Source organism: Lingula anatina, chromosome 1 (genome assembly GCF_051362555.1).
Source record: "Lingula anatina isolate TDL-2025a chromosome 1, LinAna3.0, whole genome shotgun sequence".
NCBI lineage: Eukaryota > Metazoa > Brachiopoda > Lingulata > Lingulida > Lingulidae > Lingula > Lingula anatina.
The window spans coordinates 59,903,070-59,917,075 of NC_141767.1; the positions used below are offsets into that span (position 1 = coordinate 59,903,070).

Consider the following 14,006-nt stretch of genomic DNA (forward strand, 5'->3'; position numbering starts at 1 on the left):
CAAATTGTGTTGATGTTAAAGAAAATGTGCAAAAATCCATACCATGACAATTAAAGAATTTCCTGCAATATATAGCACAGTGCAGGGAGTTACTAAGAAAGAGCCTTTACAAATATTAAAAGTCATAGAGTTTAACTATTTTGAACATTAGTTGGCAACTAATTTCACTTTGAATTTGTATTTTTAGGTTCAACCTAAAGACAATCCAGATAGATTATCCACCCCAACCCCAGAAGCCACACCCCCACCCCAGCGTCCCCCTCGTGCCCTCAGTCGCAGGGTGTATCCAAGAATGCCTTCAGACATATCACTTACCACTATATCCGAAGAACCTACGCAGTATTCATCACATGAGATCATAGTTTCACCAGAAGTGGTTGTAGAGACGACCATTGGGGCAGATTCAGGGACCCCAGCTTCTTGTAGTAGTACTTCAAGTAGCAGTAGTAATAAAAATGTAAGTAGATAATATGGTGGATTGAAATGTAATTATTCTCAAACTTTCCATATTTATATTATGGTTCACTTTTATAATGTGGTAAGGAAAAATAGCTTGAATGACAACATTTAACCACTGAGATCTCCATAGAGCTGAAGATATTTAGCATTTTCCTATATATAAGAATGTTTGAAGTTGGATGTATATTACGGTATGCTGTAAAACTAGATGTTCCATTGTTGAATTCCAGAACACTTCTTCATTACCCCAGTCTTCACAGGGTATCCGCCATGTCACTACTGTGAGGACGAAAGCTACAGTAAAAGTAGAAGTACATCATCCTGTACCAGGTAAGCTACAGTAACAGCATTATCCAGTTACAGTGAAGGAACATCATAACACTGATACAATACCAACATTAAGCACTGGGTTAACTTATACTGCATTGTGCCCATTATTTGTTGGTTAGTTGCATTCAGTTTTACATCAAGGATGAAAAGTGTAGCCATTTTCTCCTGTGTTAATGCAATAACTGTCTAAATTGTGTGATAAGGCATCCTGAATGGATAAATTAGGGAATGATATAGAGATGATGATTAACAATTCTGCCCCTTATAAGGAGTGTATTGTTATATAAAGGTGATTGTGATAAATAATGATTATGGAAGGTGGGATAGGGATGTGTTAAGAAAAACCTTTTGTCATGTTTCAGGTACAGTAGACCAAGAACACAGTTACAAAAGTAAAAGAAGGAAGTTAAAGGAATTGGAAGGGTCAGATTCTGATTCAAGCAACAAGTCATAACAGTAAGTAAGATTATTAAATGGAAGTCTTTAAGGACCAAAAAAACATTCAAGCACAGATTTAGAATCTGGAAAATAAAAAATCAGATAACCATTTTAAGAGAGTACATAGTTCTTGTTTCAATTTCCCTCCAAATTGACAGAGTCTGGCAGAGACGGGTTCCCCAGTGATGTTTATGTTTTCATGACTAATGAAAACAAGACAGAACAAGCTCAGCTTGGTTGCAGTCGTGATTTCTATTACTTAAATGTCTTAGTAATTGTTATTACAAAATATTGGATGTCTTTCCAAAGCATCTGTTCAAATAATGGAACATGTCTAGAGATGTGTCTAGAGATGTCCTGGGTTTATTTGCCTGGAAGCTAGATAAAGGTGTGAAAGTAACCTGTGCCTACACACAAATTTAACATCTCCCAAGGCTAAAATGGTGTTAAGGATGTAGAATTATCAAGTGCATGTTGCCCTTTGAGTGACAGTTAAATGCATGGGAATTTTTATTTATGTTTTAAAAAGCTTCACGTAAAAAGGGATAATCACAAACACCTTGTGAATCTTGATTAAATCCAACTGGATGATAGTAAAAAGATTTCCAGACAGATTTATAAGATTTTGTTTTGTTATTTCAGGTTGTTTGAGCAGTGTCTGATGTCACACCATCCATTTACCACTCTTTGGTGCTGGACCTCACAGTGAAAGCAATATTCTTTGTGTATGGACTTAATTTAATTTTTATATAGGTTGTTATGTGTAATTTAATGTCCTTGTTTTATACAGAAGTGTATATACACAGATGCTATATATCTGTTTGTACAGTGTATTGTATTATGTAAGCTGAAAGAGGGCATCAGTTGTGTGTCAGCTGATTTAACTAGTTCCCAGGTACCAATACAGGAATGTAAAATACTCGTGTGTTAACTGTAATATACTCATGTGTATTAACTGTTACATACTGGTGTGTATTAACTGTTGCTTATTCATGTGAATTAAGTGTTAAATACTCAAGTGTGTATGTAGTGTTTCCACATTGTAAAATACTCATGTATGAAGTATCAAGTACTGTCAAATACTCAGTACTTTGAGGTTTATTGACCACTAAGTATTTATTTGTCAATGGGATATGAATAGGTAGCATGGTGAATGTTGCCATATTTTTATCTGGTCTCTTTTCATAGAGATTATTTTATTTTTGTTATATTTGTATAGTTTTCATAGATTCATAAGATTTAGTTTTACTTTATGGTACCAGTAGCATCATCATCATAGTTTTTTTTTACACATATTTTATGTCATAATATAAGTGGCTCGTCTTGAGTAATGCCACCCAGTGAGCCAGCTGCAGTGCTGCATTGTCAGTTTGACTAAGGTGTGGCTAAGACATGTTTTACATGTACATTATATTTTAAATGTATACTTATGTAAATTCAAACTGAAATCACCATTTTAATAATTAAGTCTTGTTGGCACATAGCCAACTCTGTGTGTAATATCACTTGTTGTATTATGAGCAGCACTGCCCTATGACAGTGTGTCCGGTTGGAGTAGATGGACCACCTTTGTGTTCACTGGGGGGCACCCATAGTTTAAGTAGAATGGGTTGTGCCTTGTTTTGATTAGGGGCACCCATATTTACGAGTAGAACGGGTTGTATTATTATTGTTGTTATTATTTATAGTATGAAATGTGTGGCTGATCACACAGCTGCAATCAAACTCTGTAGTCAGTGAAACAAAGTTCTCTGTATTTGCATAAATTTTTTTTCAAATATTTTTATAGTTGCCTTCTATAGTTGATTTCATGCCCCAAGATTTTACAGAAGAAAGTTGAAAAACCTCCAGAATCCTTGTAATTACACTTTAATATATTTACATTGTGTACAAACTCTGAGACTGTGATAGCAGAAAGTCAGAATATGGAAAAAGTAATTATGCTAGTATTTTAGCCATGCAGATCACCAGACAGATGGTGTCACTTGCAGTTTGCCATCTTGTCTTAGGATTTAGCATAACAAGTACTGGTGTAGGAGCAGAAGGTATTGGTTATGTGTTCACCCATCAATTCATTTTAACTATGCAAAAAAGACGAATGATAAAATAAAAATATTTTATGAATATGAAATGTTCTTAAGTTTCTTATTGTTTGTGGATATTTCACCATGTGAAACCTATGGCCCTGTAGGACAGGCTGTCAAGAGAACATGGACTAATTAGAAGTTGTAAATACCCCTTTGCAGTTGCTATCGGTTTCTCTGGTAAAATAATAGAATAAGTGTGCACAAAAAGATTTGAATAGTACTTGGTCCTGGTTTCCCACCAAGTAAGTGTTTCTAAGCAAATAGTGATTAAGACAACTGTTACAGAAGCTTGCCAAGCCCTGCAGGGAAATCTCATTCTAAACTATTGTCTGCCTTGTAAACACAGCAGTCTTATAATGAAGTGAAACATATACCATGTCACTGAACATCGCACTTTTTAACAACTTCCTCTTGAAGACTCTGCCTCAGCCCACCAAAGCAAAAAATAAAAAGAATTAAAATTGCACGTGAAGGGTGACATGGTGTATCTTGAGATTGACAGATTGAAGGCAACCATGGTTGCTCTTTTATCTAGAAAATGGAACAGCAATTCATTCAGAACATTTGAATTGTACGCTTTGAAAAAGAAGAAGGTTTTTATTGGACATAGGATAACATTTAAACAGATTTTTTGTTAAGACCAATTCAACAATTTTAACATGATTTCATGTTTGGTTATAAAGAATTGTTGGAATAAACCCTGTAAAAGGTTTCCCTGATCATGGCCGAAAGTGTGATACCATATTCTGACCTTTTTTTCTCTAAAACGAAACTTATCATTGTTATTGTACTATGGAAAAAGTTTTCACAAAAGCTTAATTCAAACAGCGATCAGACAGTATGTAGTCATGTCATGAAAAATATTTAAGTCCTCTATTTTCAATTAAGAGAAGTATGGAAGAACAGGTTTTATGTACTGACATTTCACATAGCCTCCAATTATAAATAACTGAATCTTAAACACCAATGATACGGAATTTTTGCAGCCTTAGTTTACCAAAATGACATTTATGCAACAGACCATTTACCAATCTCAGAAAAAATGGAAATATCCTAGAATAAGTTTCTAAATATATATAATACATCTAGAACTGCAGACATCATCTTGAATGAGTACACAGAGTAAGTTCTTTGTGTCATTTATTGACTATTGTAGAAAATTCCTGTTCAGAGCCTTACAATCACTCCTGAAGGAAATCTATTGAGTCAGTTCCCAGCATCGACACCTCAGTCCAAGGACAATCCTTTGCTGATCAGGAAGGCCTCTTGGGTTGGTTCTCTGCCCAGGAAATTTTTCAGTAACACATCACCATCCTAGTAAACAAAAATATATATTACAATATTTGTTCTAGTTAGAGATCAATCAAGAGCCAATTCAAACTGTTAACCTCAACCAATTTTTAAAATAAATGACAAGATTGCATTATTGAAATGTTTTTTAAAATTCAACATCAGAAAAATGGGGTACTAGTAATTTACCAATGATGCCACAAGTAAGTTGATTTGATGAAATTATCTAGTTCAGTCTAAACTTACAACAGAGCCACCTGGTTTGAGTATATAGTTCCTGTAGTCCATGCCAACTTTGGGGTTCATTATGCCTTCCTTCTTGAAGCGAGAGTGGAACATGTCCATGCTGAACACCTCACTCCACTAAAACAACAAAAAACTTGAACTGATACAGTTTTCAAATTTTACTCTAAATAATTAATTAGCATAGCTCATTTATCAATAAATATAGAACAACCATGTGAAAATCATGATTTATAAATTTTTAAGCTGATATGTGAAGAAAGGTTCTATAATGTGCTAACGGGCTTCTCTAAAGCAGTGCAAATCTGTATAGTTTCCCTCTGCAACATTAGGGTGCCCTTGTCACAGCCCACTAGAGCTTCAACTTTTTGAACCTTATAATTCAATAATACAGAGTATACATTTTATAGCAATAAGGACAACATCTGCAGAAGACAATACGCACCATGTAGCCATAATACTGTGCATCATAGCCATCTGCCAAATGGCCAAAAGCTGCAGGCATGTTAGTACCTGGAGTGGAGGGAATGTTCATGATTTCCTGAGTCAGTTCTGCAAATAACGTTGCAGTATCTGCCTAAAAGGAAATAAGAAGGTATTTTAATATCAAGATAACTGATTAAAAATTAGCAAGAATGTAAGACTGATATTAGTGAACAAGTCTTAAGAGAACAATTGTCTATAATATACTATATTAAATTTTCAGCCTATAAAAACAATTCAATGAACTGCAATATATGAAGTAACAATGAGAAAATATTTTCTGTCAAAGCTTTGCAAATGCATATTTTAGGGTGTAAAACCTAGCAACTATCAACATGTACCTTTGCACGGGTGTGGATATTTTGATCAAATGTTGCCAATGCAATCTGCCTAAGATTGAAAATGCCAGCATTTGCTTTACGGGACTTGGTAAGTTTTTCCATAAGGTCATCTGGAATGGGACTGTTGTCCTTGTAATGAGCAGACATGCGCTGCAAAGGTTCCTTCTCCCAGCACCAATTCTCCAACATCTGTGATGGTGCCTCCACAAAATCACGTTCCACACTAGTGCCACTAGCAATGGTAAAATTTACTTCTTTATTGTAAATTCAATACAATAGCTTCTGTCCAGCTTTGTCTGTTTCACAATTATTTCAAGCAGAGATTTAGTTCACTGTGCCTCTTTAACCATATGCAACTAATTGCTACAATATATCATTTGTTTTTATGTTTTTATGGACAGCTTACCTGAACATTTTGAAGTCTGCTTTAGCACAAAGCTGGTGCATTACATGACCAAACTCGTGAAAGAAAGTTTCTACCTAAAACAGAAATACCAACAGTTATCCTACCTGAACATGACAAAGTCAGCCTGTCCACATATATCATGCATCACATGACCAAACTCATGGAAATATGTCTCCACCTGAGAACACAGAACACATAAATGTCTTAGTTGTTCTCCCTTCTGGTCATCAATATGTAGGATGGCATATTCTCAAGCTTTAGTGAATGTTTTATCTTTTGACTTCAATTTAACAAGTCATCAGAAAAAAAACTACTATTTTACAAACTGTGGCGTTGTTGAGATGCTATATTGACCAATATTAATTGACAAATATTCTATCAGAACCATGGCTTCAGCAAACATGCATGACAAAACTGCCTCAGACACATAATTATAATTCATTTTTGAAGAAAGGAATTGATTTGTGTAATCAACGTGTCACTTCACAACTTGTGTTCATCGAAACATAATGTTGGCATTATCAATGAATGGACACTTCTTTCACCATTTGATAAAATGAAATGTTGGTGCATTTTTGGTTAGCATAACCATAACATGAATGAGGCAACTAATAATGCTTTTTTTCTAGAGTACATCTTTACCTCATCATGCTCAAGTAAAGATGGCTGATCTTGGGTTGGTTTTGTAAAGTTTGCTACCATGGCAGCCACTGCTACCTGACGTTTGCCATCTCCACCCATACAACCAGCCTAAGGGGAAAACAGAGAACAAAAAACATTTCACTTTGTATAAAGACAGACCAATACAGACAAGCCTGAAAGAGTGTGAATTATCAGAATGGTAATGAAAGGATAAATTTGCCAAAGTATAAAAATCTTAAAAGGACTAATGAACATGAAAGTTCATAAATAACTAAAACATTTCCATATTTACACAGATGCACTTATTCCTATCAATCTTTGTAACAGTTGTCTTCACCTGAAGTCCAAAGCATGCAGCATGGCCAAACTTTCCATCCCTAGGAAACAAGTCAAGGTAGAAATAACCAAGCAGATCTCCACTTGCACTGTCCTTCACACTGTACTGTAAATACAAAGACATAAATAAATCAGAGACTTTCTACTTATATTGTTTTTTGCACTACACTGTCCCATCTTTAAGTGCACCTTGTTTGCTTGTTAAAGAATTCAACGATACACTTTGCTTAGAAAAATTTTTATGTACTGACTCTGTTTGTGTCTCAAAACCTAACTGTTTAAAGAGACTGACTTATAGGAAAATAATAAAAACATATCTTTTACCATTTTGACATCTTCATGCCAAACCTTGGGGTTGGGGATTTCTTCAAACTTCAAGCAAAGTAGCTCCTGTAAGAAAAGATATATATATATTTTAAAAATATTTAAAAAATCACATATCCAAATGTATAGATTATCTCATTTTAAAAAAAGAGGCAAAAGCAGTAATACACAACATATGTTGATTTCAACTATATATGATATCCAAACTTCATTTGTATATAGCTATCAACTTCATCATCAGACAGACGTGGTAGAAATTCCCCAGTTCATGCCATAAAATAATTGCCATCAACATCATGCATGTTTAGGCAAAGAATATTCAAGATAAAAGCAGGAAATATTATTACATGATGTTAGATCGCATTCACAACGATTTGAGCCAGGCTTTACAAATCCTGAGACTAATATGGCGGACGTACATGAAAGGAAAACTGCCTAATCTTTTAATAGTCTCTCCGCCTCTCACACGCCTCCCCACACGTCGTCCCTGCGGGGTACAGTCATTAAATCTCGGCTCCGTTCACCATGTGGAAGCGACCTGAGAAATATTAAGTGCGCATGCTCATCAATTAAACTCGAGGTGAAGAAAGCATGGAGGCGATCGAAGGAAAAAATCTCTTCTGTTCTATTATCTCTCAAAACAGAGATGAAAAAGAAATGAATTGGCCCGTAGAGCAGCAATGAATCGGCTATCTACGGAGATAATGTCACCAGAGATATTCATGGAGATACCTAGCCCCAGTAGACGTATGCAGTCTTGTCAGAGGGCGCAGTTCGTTCTGATGCTGATGTTTGCCTTGTTCCCTACGCCTGATCGAACTGTTTTCATGATTTTGATCCCGATTCATAGCCAATTCATTTCTTTTTCTCAGGTCGCTTCCGTATGGCGAACGGAGCCGAGATTTAATGACTGTATCCCGCAGGGCCGACGTGTGGGGAGGCGTGTGAGAGGCGGAGAAACTATTAAAAGATTAGGCGGTTTTCCTTTCATGTACGTCCGCCATATTTAGTTTCAGGATTTGTAAAGCCTGGCTTAAATCGTTGTGAATGCGATCTTATTCAAATCTCAGGAGAATGATAACGAACGATCAGTTGGGGTGAATGCAGATATCCATACTGGCAGATTTTCATTCAGACCAACAGTAATCAAAATGCTTAATTCACAAATAAAACCACTAGTTTTCGTACAAGTTTCAGAAGTACAGCAAAACCAATAAGATAAGCAATGAGCTCACTGACCTGGTATATTTCCAACAATCCCTTAGTGACTACATGCAGAGGGTAGTATTCTTTGAGTTTTGTATGATCCACTGTGTACTGCCTCTCTTCAACCATGCTCATGTAGTAACGAAGGTCCCACATGTTGAACTTATCATCAAATTCATAGCCATATTTCTCACACTGAAATCACAAAGGTTCACACATAAATGCATTCTTCTCAAATCAAAATTTTGCTAATCTCTACCATATTCATTATATTTACTAAGTACGTTTTAAAAAGACAAATTATTGTCAGTGTGGTATTAAAGTGCAGGAACATGACTGGCTGACAAAATTAGAAATGCAAAACATTGTGAACACTCAGCATTTATCATTTAAATTGCACACTACCTCCTCTTTCTTGTACTCCATGAACACCTTCATCTCTTGATCTTTCAATGGTTGAAGCTTGACAGCTAAATCTTTCAGAAAGGTCTCCACTCTCTCTGGTGTCTTGGCCATTCTCATGTCTAAGATGAATGCAGCATGGTTGGGGAAACCAAGAAGCTCTGCTTTCTGGAAAATCAAACAAAAGAAAAACTTGCTATGAGCATGCATGTTGTTGTCAATAAGATAACTCTTGGCTCCCCTACACTTTAAATGAAATAATGCAAATAATTGCTTTGAACAGCACACCACCACTCATTATCAATGTATACAGGGGTGGTATATGTAATAATACAACAATCTCTGCAGTCTTTTAATAAGCACTTCAATATATAAACTATACCATACATTACTATATATTTAAAATAATACCATACTGTCAAGCATAAATTCTGAATACTTATATTAACAACAATTCACAATAAAGCCAAATGTTACCTTATGTCTCAGCTCAACAAGTTCTTCCAAAATTGGAGTATTCTCTTTCATACACCTGCAAATATTATTTCCTTTGTTTAAATATCACAATGATAAATATGAAAGGCCACAATTCAATAAATAATGAAGCTTCTAAATGTAAATTATCCACAAGAAAGAAAATGTAATTGATACATGTACATACACCTCTCTCACCATGTGGCATTTTTCTCTTTAATATGTTTGGCATTTTTCTCTCATATATGTTCTAATTACACAGATCACTCTAAACCATACCTGGTATTGAAAGCTGTCTCCAGTCTCTTCCTAGTCTCAGGATTCCTGGCCTTTTTCATACATGGGAAGTAGTGAGGGTACTTTAGGGACACTTTGCACTTCCCTTCCTCAGTCTGAAATATGGGAAATACAGTATCAATTATCATTCTATGTAATATGAAGTCAAGACATCTTATGAACCATAACTTCTTTAATTATTCAAATCTAATTCCATCCAAACCTCATGTACATACAATTACGTACTATATGATGGCATTTCCTCCCAGTCAGTGACTCACTCATTCTAACATTTGCTAGGTACATAGTACATGTATCTAGGGTCTATTCACAATGGTATTCACTATTCAATATATGGTCTTAAGGGAAAAAATCCTCTTCCTTATCTTATAACACACTCTTGTACACTATTTTGCACAAATATAAAAACATAATTACCTTTTCAAGTCCATTGATGAAGTCATCTGGTAGTCCAACTAAAACCGACAAAAATACTCATATAACTTTCAACCTGTTATTGATTTGGTTATTACAAGGTTTAAAGGCCTTTTGACATTTAACATTATATCTTTAACATTTAACATTATATCTCTATGACATAGCTATACAAAATTGACAAAGCTACCCAGAGAACCATAGCTAGCTACATGATGCAAAAGCATCATCAGTGGCATATATATTAAATCCTGTTACTTTCACTTTCCAATGTTTAAACATGACACACAACAAATCATCTCCAACTGATCAGAACATCAGATGGGTAAAATCAATAGTTGAGGAAGGTCAAAAGAATAACATCCCAGCAGGCACACAACGTTGATTCAACGTTGAATCAACGTTGTGTGCCTGCTGGGATATAACTATCACAAAGTAATCTATATTCAAAATGCAACATTGGTCAATTTATTCTGAAAGCCAGTTGATATTTTACATTAATATATGTACCATATAATTTCAATAAGTTACCTAGTTCTTCAGCAGTGAATTCAAGTATTGTGTTCTCCTCATTACAGTACTTATTAAAGTCTATGCTCAGATCACTCATCCGTTTCTTGATTTCTTTTATCTTGTCCTGGACATCCTTAGGAAGATGGAGACCTAAAATATATTGGATCATCAGACTTTTTTCATAAAACTCAACACTGATATCTAAAATGCTATGGTGTATTTAACATTTACTTTTTCATTTCACACCTTAATCTTAATTGCCGTCATGTTTTGGCCTACTTCTTTAAATGTATCAAAAACAGCATTAATAAAATACATGTAACTATAGCAAGGGAGTTGAAAAGAAGCATGCCGAATGGCAAGCAAGTCTTGACATTTGATATTTTTTGTATGTGAAGACAAGAAGTACTTTCAAGAGTAACTACAGAGTAACTACACATCTTGGCATGCCCTACTTTGTCTCAATGTGCTCATAACATATGCAGACATGCTGAAAACTTCAGAATGGCCGGACATTTGGACTGGCAGTAATGAAAAATTTGTCGGACCGAATGGGTTTTTGTCGGACCAAAAATCACCCTTTTCCTTTGAGACAAATACTACCAGTATGATTAGGGGTGCTTACTTTGTTTGTGATAGGTTTGAAATGGAAGGGAAAAAGCGCTTTGGGTTTTATATAATTTTATTAGTGAAGTATATCAAATGATAACTGTAAATTCACATTTGCTGCTCTTTAAAATCTTGTTGGTCCTTTGGACCGACCAAGTCCAATTTTTTACCAATCCAGACAAATTTTCTCGGTCATGACAGATCGGACTGGCAGTTTCTGCATATGGCACAGGTGCTGAACTAGTGGATGTCCTGATTTTGGCTTACATTGGAAGGCTGACTAAGGGCAAACTAAAATTGGGGCATTCAACATATATAGTTGTCCATCTCTAAATGGTATGAAAAAGAAAAAGGTATTGCACAATATGAAAAGAGCCTATAGATCTTACCATTCCTTTTCCCCAGCTTGATCTGTTTCTCCAGGTATCTCTTGGCCTCACCCTCAAGTTCTGATCCATGCCTTTTCTCAAACTCTAGCAGAACCTTAAACACATCTTCTCTCATGCTGGAAGATAAGATATATTTGATATATTTGTGCATGTGGCAGGACACAAGTTTACTTCTGATTGCCAGGAAATAGTATATTTTTCTATTGAATTATCTTAGTAAGTTGTTTGGTAATTAAGAAAAAGCATACTTATATTACACTTAGGCTTCGTTCAATTACGCCGCGGGATATTTAGGGCACAGACCGTGATCACAAGATATACTGCGAATAGAAAATAGATTTTTAGAAAATAGACTTTCCATGTGAACGAAGCCTTATATTAGAAAAGACTTGTCATACTTGGATTTACATAAAAGGTAAAAATATTAAAAGATCTAAAGTCTTTATTTTGAACTTCAATAACATAGGCAGTGTAGTGCTAGTAAATAAAAAGCAATTAGTCTACATGGTACCTTGTTTCTACATCAAACTCTGATATCTTCTTATCTGCTGCCACACTGGCATCCCTGAGTGCTTTGTCTGCCGACACATTCTGAATAAAATCTATCATGTTGCGCTCAACTGCATATTCACGATTGTTGTCAGCAAGAGCCTAGAGAATTGAAATATGAAATAAATAAAATATAAATTCAAAATCATTAGTCTTAAACATCTACTATTCCTGATTTTAACCTTCCTGAATGATACTATTAATGGAAAACAAATTGACCATGTGAGCTCTGAAAAAACCATATGTGATGACATATCATGAAATATTAATATACAGAAAATGAAAAAAGACAGTGGACAGTAAATTGCAGGTGCAAACTCCCAGTAGAAACAAGAACACTTTTCTATAATGCACATAAAATCCCTCACCTACTAGCTAGTACACTACTGCTCCACTGTTTGGGGCAGTAGTCCAAAAATCTATAAATCATACCAGAAACAGAGGCACAAAAAAAAAAAAAATCCTCTTTTAATCTATTTAAAGACTTGAACTCATTACTGGCTCACCATTTATGAAGGAATAAATTTTAGAAAAGTTACAACAATAAAGAAGTCTCAAAATGATTTTAAAAGCTTTAAGTACATGAGTAATTTTTAATAATGAATATTTACTACATGTGTATTACAAAGAAACAAACCAGATCTTCAGCAGTTACATTTGCCAGGTGGTAAACATACCAGCGTAAACATAAAGATGTTTAATCAATGGGCCTGTTTGCAGCTCTATGCTTTTTTTTTTTTTTTTTTTGAATAAGCTAGATAATGGCATAAGAAATTTGAAAACTTAAAAGAAACTTTTAAATCAGTTTATATAAATTTTATGAAAAAATGGGGATTTTTATTGTTGTTTGTGTGTGTGTGTTTTATTGTTATATTTGCTACTCTTAACAAAATATTTAATTGTTTTTACTAATTTCACAGATTTTTATTTGTGTAATTTTAATGAGGGCCATGGGGAAGATTAATTTTTAATTTACCATGTTTTTACCTTTGATAAGTAATTTAATTAAAAATAAATATAAATTAATAATATATATCCTGTATGTGTATGTCACTGTGTGTACTGGAATATGTATGCAAGTATATCCGCAAAACATATTTACCTTGGAATATCTGCTAATGCATTAAGCACAGATTGCATAACATGCATGCGATTATGTAACTGTAATGGATTCTCTTTTCATATGCTTTTTCATATGCTTTTTACAGTGTATGACACTTACTAATGCAACAATTTGACCAAGAACTGCGGAAGATCGGCAAATAGTGGAAAGAACTAATGAAAACCAACATAGTGCACTTACGGCCACACGTAACGAACCTTAATAACCCTATCATAATTTATCTCATCAGGCTTAAGGGCACCGACGGCGTCGTAGACCGCCCTGGATTTCTTGATCAACTCCTCCGCTTTGACAGGGATGTCCTCTGCAGTTAAATCCCATCTCAAACGGTTACCAGGGGCTGCCATGTCTGCTTGTTGATTCTGTGCACAAAATTGACGATACATGTTACATGTAAAATAACGAAAATTGCAATCGTTTGTAACTTTAAATCGAACACGAATCGGTACTGGTTTTGTGAATGGACTGAGTAATCGATACACCTTTGTTGCCATGCACAAACCGTGTCCACACGAGGCTTACCGAATTATGTCAACATCTGCCACTAGGGGAATGTTATACAAGATAAGACAAAATTAAAAAATTAAATATAAATCATACCTTGAATTATTTATATTAAAAGATTTCACGTATCATTGATACAAATTTTAA

General features: G+C 34.8%; 2 protein-coding genes across 6 annotated transcripts in view; one reads left to right on the forward strand and one right to left on the reverse strand.

Moving 5' to 3' along the window:
* Positions 1–3,358, forward strand: part of LOC106165040 (protein patched homolog 1) — a 37,584-nt gene extending 34,226 nt beyond the window's left edge. For all 4 annotated transcript variants that reach the window (XM_086996501.1, XM_013543116.2, XM_013543117.2 and 1 more), the window contains 4 exons: positions 188–457; positions 690–789; positions 1,152–1,245; positions 1,870–3,358. In XM_086996501.1, coding sequence (XP_086852627.1) covers positions 188–457; positions 690–789; positions 1,152–1,243 — 462 coding nt within the window. In that variant the 3' untranslated portion in view covers positions 1,244–1,245; positions 1,870–3,358. The remainder of the gene's footprint in view (positions 1–187; positions 458–689; positions 790–1,151; positions 1,246–1,869) is intronic.
* Positions 3,359–3,891: 533 nt separating this feature from the next.
* On the reverse strand, positions 3,892–13,894 carry LOC106165041 (thimet oligopeptidase). Of its 2 annotated transcripts, none has more exons than XM_013543119.2 (17): positions 13,553–13,894; positions 12,195–12,334; positions 11,684–11,799; positions 10,704–10,835; positions 10,176–10,213; positions 9,741–9,853; positions 9,465–9,519; positions 8,991–9,155; positions 8,619–8,780; positions 7,380–7,445; positions 7,057–7,161; positions 6,720–6,827; positions 6,078–6,151; positions 5,672–5,903; positions 5,293–5,424; positions 4,851–4,967; positions 3,892–4,628 (listed from the first exon to the last, which is right to left on the reverse strand). In XM_013543119.2, exons 1-17 carry the CDS (start codon positions 13,847–13,849, stop codon positions 4,542–4,544), a joined length of 2,139 nt encoding a protein of 712 aa, XP_013398573.2. In that variant the 5' UTR covers positions 13,850–13,894; the 3' UTR covers positions 3,892–4,541. The 2 variants fall into 2 exon arrangements, with proteins under 2 accessions (XP_013398573.2, XP_023931991.2); XM_024076223.2 differs by lacking the exon at positions 6,078–6,151 and adding an exon at positions 6,182–6,255.
* Between the last annotated feature and the right edge of the window lie 112 nt (positions 13,895–14,006).

What these genes read in the sequence shown, in the direction of transcription:
- LOC106165041 (XM_013543119.2), bottom strand. Translation starts at nt 13,849, where the DNA reads ATGGCAACAAAGGTGTATCGATTACTCAGTCCATTCACAAAACCAGTA. An exon ending in ATTATGATAGGGTTATTAAG is followed by an intron (nt 12,335 to 13,552) that starts GTTCGTTACGTG and finishes TCAATTCTCTAG; the next exon opens with GCTCTTGCTGACAACAATCG. An exon ending in TCATCAATGGACTTGAAAAG is followed by an intron (nt 9,854 to 10,175) that starts GTAATTATGTTT and finishes CCCATATTTCAG; the next exon opens with ACTGAGGAAGGGAAGTGCAA.